Genomic DNA, 8,706 nt, shown 5'->3' on the forward strand with positions numbered 1-8,706 from the left:
CTAGATGTAGCTTCTACCAATACTCCACCTATAGGTTCATCCATAACATAAGCCATGGGCAATATAATAGCTACAATATAGTGCTTGCATTACTTATACAACTCTCGGTGTATGACATCCTTGGGTTTTTTGGAGTAATTCATATTATGTAGCTTTTAAGAGTCTCTGCTTTGATTCTAGATGTCTGATGTCCAGTTTTATGAAGGCAAACTTTCCCATATACCATAATGGGATACATGACTGTTTTAGAGGATGACCCCATAAAGGGAGACCCCAGTCCACATATGGATAGCCTACATTTATTACTATAGTTTTTTCTGTACACCATGTCATGGTTTGCAAAAATTCTGTATGAGGCTTCATTTTGTCAGATGAGTTTTACTTTCTTGATTGATTCTAATTTTGGGAGAAAAACTATCCCGAATGAGCACAATGTGGACTATTGGGAAAAAAGGAATTTATTTAAAGAACCACTTCACCATTATTACTTGTTACATCACTGGAATAATTTAAGTGTAAGTCCCCAGCCTCCGGTCTTATATTCACCCTCAAGTGTCTTCATCTGTTATTCGCGGAACTATTAGATCTCCGGGATTTTGTGACCTGCCAGTAGCTGCAATCTTTCATGGAGTGCGCCGAAGGCTCAATTGAATATGCATGTCTATGAGACCCTCATTCTACCCTCGTTCCAGCTCTTACAGACTTGTTTTGGAAGCTTGTGACATCATTTCTGCAATCGAGACAAAATGGCACCAGAGCGGCATCGATAAAGATGATGGCATATGCTAGAGTATGAAACCAAGGCAAGGTTCCCTGAGTTGAAAGCACCACTCCGGTAGTAAAAAAAAATTGCTGGAGTGCTGCATTAATGGAGATTTTTAGTTTAGATAAGTTGTATATTTTTACTTATTTCAAATAATTAATGATATTAAAATTTGTACATGCTGAAGCAGATCAGGAACAAAGGAGATGTGGAGCTATCACTGCGCTGCTGAACATATGACACAAATCCAAAGACGACAAAATGAAGATGTTTTTATTTTATGCGTTTCGAAGTGTCTCCACACTTCTTCATCAGGAAATCCTCAAATATTGTGGATTTCCTGATGAAGAAGTGGGAAGACACTTCGAAACATGTATAAAAAAACACCTTCATTTGATCTTCTTTGTATTTATGTCGAATCTTCGGCAGCCCAGTGATAGCTCCACATTTCCTTTGTTCCTGATCTGCTTCTGCTTGATAAGCGCATGGACTCTGCAGCAGTTGATTGCATGCCTTGAATCAGGTTGACCTTGAATAGGTCTTTTTTTCTGTATCATATGTCCCTTTGACTCTTTCCACCCGTCTATCACAGCCTCGATGCACGGCGGGTGGTGCGTGCGCACTTATCTTTTTTCCCACGGGTATGAACTTTATTCACCTTCTTCTCTCACTCGCTGCTTGCGCAGCCGCGGTTTGTTTTTTTCCCACGGTATTGAACTCTCCTGAACTCTCACTCTGATGAGGGTCAGGAGCGGTTACGGTACCTTCATTACACTTACACGGGTTTGAGTTGGTTTCTATATTCCTGGTTAAAGTGTATATATATATCTCTTCACGTTACTTATCTCGTCCCCCCCACCCACACTCTCTGTCTTATCGGACCGATAGAAGTGGATGTGTTTTTTATTAATTTATTAACCTTTTGTCGTCATGTATCACTCATGGATGTATATTACGTAGTCTGTATGGTACAATATTGACAAACACACAGGTGGTGGTCTTTCAGTTGGCTCCTTCTCACAACTCTGATTGTCACATCCTCCGTAGATAAGCGGGTTTGCTTCCCCGAATTCTGATTTCTCACTTACGCACGGTTATACGGACGTCCTGAGTTCTAGACATACTTTGAGGGATATGAATTCATGGATCTAGTAAATATGTCTGGGGCAATCCTATACGAAGGATGTAGAATGCATATATTTGTACACTTTTATTTTTATCATTTGCAATTTTTTAATGGTTGATTTACTATTACACTGGGAATATCAAAAATTGGTTTGATTTATCTTGTTCAAGCAGCTACTAGGATACCATTACTGAACATATTGTCATGTTTTTTTGTTTCAGTGTATTTTTATTGTATTGCATCATATACTGATCCCGATGTACTCTTTCCCGCCCATTTTTTTCTTCACTGGGCGGTACTTTGACGTCACTTGGTCTATATAATGTATACATGCTTCTACTACGGTAGATTTTATGTGGTCTATTCTATGGTCCTGAGGAAGGGGGCAGAGCTCCTGAAACGCGTAGACCTATGATTTAAATAAAGCCTCATTAATCTGACATCCTGAATTGTGATCCTTGGCGCGGTATAGAAACCTTCTTCTATCAATCTCTCTTGAATCAGGTTGTGTGAGACACAACCCCAGAATGTGAGCACATTCCCTTGTGCATGTTAATCCCGCTTTACACACTACAATATATCTTACGATGTGTCGGCGGGGTCACGTCGTAAGTGACGCACATCCGGCATCGTAAGGTACATTGTAGTGTGTAACAGTACGTGCGATTGCGAATGAACGGTAAAACGTTCATCGCACACACGTCGTTCATTTCTCATGAAGTGAACGTCAGGTTGTTCATTGTACCCGGGGTAGCACACATCGCAGTGTGTGACACCCCGGGAACGATGAACAGATCTTACCTGCGTCCCACGGCTCCCGGCCAGCAATGCGGAAGGAAGGAGGTGGGCGGGATATTTACGTCCCGCTTATCTCCGCCCCTCCGCTTCTATTGGCCGGCTGCCGTGTGACGTCGATGTGACGCCAAGCATCCCTCCCACTCCAGAAAGTGGACATTCGCCACCCACATCGAGGTCGTATGGACGGGTAAGTACGTGTGACGGGGGTTAATCGTTTGTGCAGCACATTCAACGAAATTGAACGTGCCGCACATATGATGGGGGTGGTTATGATCGCATACGATATCGTATGCAGAATTGCAACATATAAAGCAGGCTTTAGTTGGATAAGACCCTATTGCGCTTTTTCCCCCTTCAGCTTTCCATTTAAAACTTATACATGTCAGACATAACACATATTATCTATTAATATATGTAGCTCTTCTTAAAGCTCCCAGCAATATTCATAATTAATCTAAAAGAAGAAGTTACACCCCCCTTCTCATACACACAAATTATGTCTCCATCTTACTGCACTTTATAGATTGTTTATATGATTTTAACCTAATAAAATAGATTTTTTCAGTCACATCTTTCTATGTTGATTGAGCTGGTAACAGTATTCATCTCTTACTGCTGTCATTTCTTACAGGAGAGGAACCTGAGTACAGAAACACATTTCCACCTCTTAGGATTCCAAGGAAGCCAAAATCACAGAAATCTGCTGTTCTGTTTTCTCCTGGTGGTTTATTGTGGGACAATATGTGGGAATCTCCTGATCATCGCCCTGGTGTCCACCAGTAAGAACCTCCACACACCGATGTACTTCTTCATCTCACAACTGTCAATCAGTGACATCTTGTTGACCACGGATATTGTCCCCAACATGCTCCACATTCTATTATATAATGGGGGAACCATTACTTTTTTTGGTTGCTTCACACAGCTTTATTTCTTCTGCGCCTTTGAAGCAGTTCAATGTTTTCTTCTCACGGTGATGTCTTATGACAGATATGTGGCCATCTGTAACCCTCTCCGATATGCTTCCATATTGACGTGGGCTCATTGTGTGAAGTTGTCCATTTTCTGTTGGGTTTTTGGCTTCTCTATTACATTGAGTGACACCTTAACAGCATCAAAGCTGACTTTTTGTGAACCAAATCTCATTGATCATTTCTTCTGTGATCTTGTTCCTTTGTTAGAAATTGCCTGCTCTGATACCTTCATAGTTAAGGTAGATGTTAATCTGATTGTCATACCAGTAGTTATCATTCCATGCATAATAATAGTAAAATCTTACATCAGCATTCTTTCCACTATCTTAAAGATTCCTTCCAGAACTGGTAGACACAAAACCTTCTCCACCTGCGGCTCCCACCTCACTGTGGTCTCCATATTTTACTGCACTCTCTTTTCTGTGTATGTTTTTCCAATGAAGGACCAAAACCTTAACATAAGCAAAATCCTGTCTCTTCTATACACAGTATTTACCCCTTTGGTCAACCCCATCATATATAGTTTAAGAAATAAAGATATTAGGAAAGCTTTAGAAAGAATAATAAGCAATATTTAAATATATAATTTCTTGTCAGATGAATATGTACAATTTTATACATTTTCATTTTGTTTTAATTTTATGACTTTAGATTTTAAAGATAAAATATCAACAATTATTACATTAAACTTGATGTTAATACGGTCAGGAAATCTATGGTCAGAAAATTGACTAGAGGCATTGATTTTTTAGAACATTAATTTCCTTTACAATTGATGTAATATTTGTAATAATAAGGGCTAATCTTATCTGGTTATTATAACGCCATTTATTCTAGGACGCTTTACATGTGAAAAGCGGTACACTTAATAGGGACATGAAACAAGGAATGGAAGGAGTGATCCAGCTCAACTCCAAGGATTGAATAAAACTTAGACTTTTATTTCATCTTGTTAAACTATATATCCAAATAGGTATTATGGCACTGGCTCGATCACATTGACAGATGGCAGATGTATAAAACCCAACGCGTTTCGGCGAGACGTCTTCTTTACCTGAAGTAGGCGTCCCGCCGAAATGCGTTGTGTTATACATCTTCCATCTATCAGTGTGATTGAGCCGGTGCCATAATACCTATTTGGATATATATCTTAACAACATGAGATAAAAGTCATAAGGGTGCTTTACACGCTGCGACATCGCTAGCGATCTTGTTAGCGATGTGACACGCCAGATCATAGATGCGATCTGCCGAGATCGCACATAGGTCGTTTTTATAGTGCCGGTTATATGTGCCATCTCGGCAAATCGCATCTGTGATCTGGCGTGTCACATCGCTAACAAGATCGTTAGCAATGTCGCAGCATGTAAAGCACCCTTAAGTTTTATTCAATCCTTGGAGTCTGAGCTGGATCACTCCTTCCATTCCTTGTTTCGTGTTTTCCTACGGCTGCCTGCCAGGAACCATGCTGGGACCAAGGATATTCATTTGGAGGACTTACACAGGATTGCTCCTGCAGCGGTGAGCATTTTTTTCATTTTTTTTGTGTACATTTTACTTAATAGGGACAAGTACAGTAATCATAAAAAATACAAAGCACAGACTTGTACAGGAGGAGAGATGACCCTGCCCGCGAGGGCTCACAGTCTACAAGGGATGGATGAGAGTACAATAGGTGAGGATAGAACTGGTCGTGCAGTAGTATAGCAGACTGAGACTTACAGCAACTTGTAGGCTTGTTGGATTAGGTGGTTCTTCAGATTCCTTTTGAAGCTTGTCAAGATAGATGAGAGTCTGATGGGGATGTTGGGGCAGAGAGTTCCAGAGTATGGGGATGCATGGGAGATTTCTTGAATATGACTGTGGGAAGAAGAGACGTGAAGGGAGTAGACAAGGAGATCTTGTGAGCAATGTCGGACGTAACCTTCAAAACTCAGAAGTAGTGTCGAACTGGCTACCGGAGGAACCGCCTATAATACCAGGCCTGGCTGCGGATACCTGCATGAAACTCCGGAGCTCTCACCTGAGCTCCGGAGTGCAGCATGGACTGAACTCAGGGTTTGCAGGACTGAACCGAGTGCACCGACTGATTACCCGGCAATTGCGGTTCAGTTCATCACAGCTCTGGACAGGCCGGGCTGAACTCTGAAGCTCAGATGAGAGCTCCGGAGTTCAATGCAGGTAACTGCAGCCAGGCCTGGCATTACTGGCAGTTCCTCCAGTAGCCAGTTCAACACTACTTTTGAGGATTGAAGGTTACGTGCGGGTAAGTACCGGCAGACTAGGTTACAGATGTATGGATTATATATGGATGATAGGAGTATTTTTTTCAATAGCGTAAAGAAAGTCAATAGCCATAGCCATATTAGATGAAAGTTGGCTGAATCTGTTAATTTAAACAGGAAAAGCCAAATATCTGATACTGATGGGGTTTTGCACTTAGAATTCAAATTTTACCCCTTACAAGATCTTTAATTTAAGCATCATCTTAGCATTATAAAAGATATAGCACCATAGAAATGGATGGTAACAGCGCAAGCCAATTGAGTGCAGAACACTGCCTGAAACTGACAGTGTCGATGTCAGAGGTAACATCGTCTGCTGTGACTGAGATGCATAATGTGCCATATATTCCATAATGTCTTTCGCTTACTACATACTAACACATTTGCCAGAGTCAAAAGAGGTGAACAGAAACTTGTACTTGGTTGTACTGCTGCTTTAATGGCTGGTGATTGTAGTGTTTCCGCTGTTAGTGGTCCCCACATTCTTTGCTGTAGTGGGTTTTTTTTCTTAAACATTACATATCAATTGCAATTGCCATTTTTTCTTATGCCATACATTTTCCACAACAATATTTTTAACTCATGACATGCAAATACAAAAAGTACATAACATGAAATGCTGGGTGGGTAGGAAAACATACAGAAAACAAAAGCATGCCTCAGTATAAGGGGGGCATGTACATTTGTCTAATGGGACTTTTAAAACAAGTATGCAAAAACAGGTTAAAGACAGACAACTATGTTAAATAGATATTTTTTTTGCCTGCTGAAATCCAGGAAGGGTCCATAAATCTGGATCAAATTAAATGGTTTATTGTCAAAAAATTTCAAAGTAAAATCTGACGCCTTCATCAAGACAATCACATGTAAAGTGACCGGTGACATGAATGTGATTAAATTATTACTATTATTATTATTTGTTATTATAGCCGCCATTTATTCCATGTTGCTTCATATGTGAAAAGGGCACACAATACAAAACATAAATACATAACAGATTAAAAAGAGGGCACCAAAGAAAGGGAGATGGCAAAGCAGTGCCATAATAAATTCCAGAGAACACATTCATTGGAAACATACACAATAAGAATTTTGGGGGGATTTTTGTTCATTATTTCATATGGTAAAAAAGAAAAAAAGGACCTTCCTTCAAACATTTAAGGAGTCTCCTACATGTCATTTGGCAAAATTAAAATGAACCTTCTAATTTTTGGCTATAAGTAGAGATGAGCGAACCAAACTATAAACTTCACGATTTGTACTGAACACCAGCTATTCAGGTCTGAGACTCACGGACTTCACCTTTCCAACTTAGACTATTTATTGCTGATGCATCACATAGAAATCACATTACAACAATATTTAAACAAGGGTTAATAGATAAAAAAGCCAAGGGGAGTGAAAGGTCCTACATATTATCTTTATTATTATTATTATTAATTATTATAGCGCAATCAATTCCATGGCGCTTTACATGTGACAGGGGTGTACATAATAGGGACAAGTACAATATTCATAAACAATACAAGACACAGACTGGTACAGGAGGATAGAGGTCCCTGCCCGCGAAGGCTCACAGTCTACAAGGGATAGGTGAGAATACAGTAGGTTAGGGTAGAGCTGATTGTACGGTGCTGTATCAGACTGAGGGTAAGGGCAGGTTGTAGGCTTGTCGGAAGAGGTGGGTCTTCAGGTTCCTTTTGAAGCTTGTCAAGGTAGGCGAGAGTCTGATGTGTTGAGGCAGAGCATTCCAGAGTATGGGGGAGGCACGGGATAAATCTTGGATGCAATGGTGGGAAGAGGAGATGAGAGGGGAGTAGAGAAGGAGATCTTGTGAGGATCGAAGGTTACGTGCAGGTAAGTACTGGGAGACTAGGTCAGAGATGTAGGGAGGAGACAGGTTGTGGATGGCCTTGAAGGTCGTGTTTAGGGTTTTGAACTGGAGGCGTTGGGCAATGGGAAGCCAGTTAAGGGATTTGCAGAGAGGAGAGGTCGGGGAGTAGCGGGGAGGACCGGTGGATTAGTCGGGCAGCATAGTTTAGAATAGATTGTAGGGGTGCGAGACTGTTAGAAGGGATGCCACAGAGCAGGAGTTTGCAATAATCCAGGCGGGAGATAATAAGGGCATGCACTAGGGTTTTTGCAGCTTCTTGGGAAAGGAATGTACGGATCCGGGAAATATTTTTGAGTTGGAGGCGGCAGGAGGTGAAGAGGGCTTGGCTGTGTGGTTTGAAAGAGAGATCAGAGTCTAGGATTACTCCCAGGCAGCGAGCACATGGTACAGACATATGTGTGTGTGTGTGTGTGTGTGTATATATAGTGGAAAAAAGTTTTCCCACCTACAAAAACTGAGGAAGTCTACTATCATAGGTACAATTCAACAGAGACAGGCTGAAAAAAAAATCAAGAATATTAAATTGTATGATTTATAAATAATAATTTATTTGCATTTAGTTGCATGATATAAGTATTTGATCACCTAGTAACCAACAAGAATTCTGGTTCTCACAGACCTGTTAATTTTTCTTTAAGAAGCTCCTACTCTAAACTCATTACCAGTATTAACTCCACCTGTTTGAAGTTGTTACCAGTATAAAAGACAAATGTCCACACAGTCAATCACACTCCAACCTCTCCACCATGGATAAGACCAAAGAGCTAAGGATACCAGCAAAAAAATTGTACACCTCAGCAAGGCTGGGATGGGCTACAGAACAATAGGCAAGCAGCTTGTTGACAAGGCAACAACTGTTGGCACAA

General features: G+C 40.7%; 1 protein-coding gene across 1 annotated transcript; it reads left to right on the top strand.

Annotated features, from left to right (window-relative positions):
• Positions 1–331: 331 nt before the first annotated feature.
• On the top strand, positions 332–4,239 carry LOC142302926 (olfactory receptor 1496-like). The gene is made up of 3 exons (XM_075344030.1): positions 332–349; positions 515–575; positions 3,308–4,239. The coding sequence occupies exons 1-3, from the start codon at positions 332–334 to the stop codon at positions 4,237–4,239; spliced, it is 1,011 nt and encodes a 336-aa protein (XP_075200145.1).
• Positions 4,240–8,706: the final 4,467 nt, after the last annotated feature.

Source organism: Anomaloglossus baeobatrachus, chromosome 4, assembly GCF_048569485.1.
Source record: "Anomaloglossus baeobatrachus isolate aAnoBae1 chromosome 4, aAnoBae1.hap1, whole genome shotgun sequence".
NCBI classification, from domain to species: domain Eukaryota; kingdom Metazoa; phylum Chordata; class Amphibia; order Anura; family Aromobatidae; genus Anomaloglossus; species Anomaloglossus baeobatrachus.

Excerpts from the sequence above, each read along its gene's own strand:
- LOC142302926 (XM_075344030.1), top strand. Across the intron at positions 576-3,307 it reads TCTTCATCTGTTATTCGCGG|ATTTCTTACAGGAGAGGAAC; the intron begins AACTATTAGATC and ends CTTACTGCTGTC.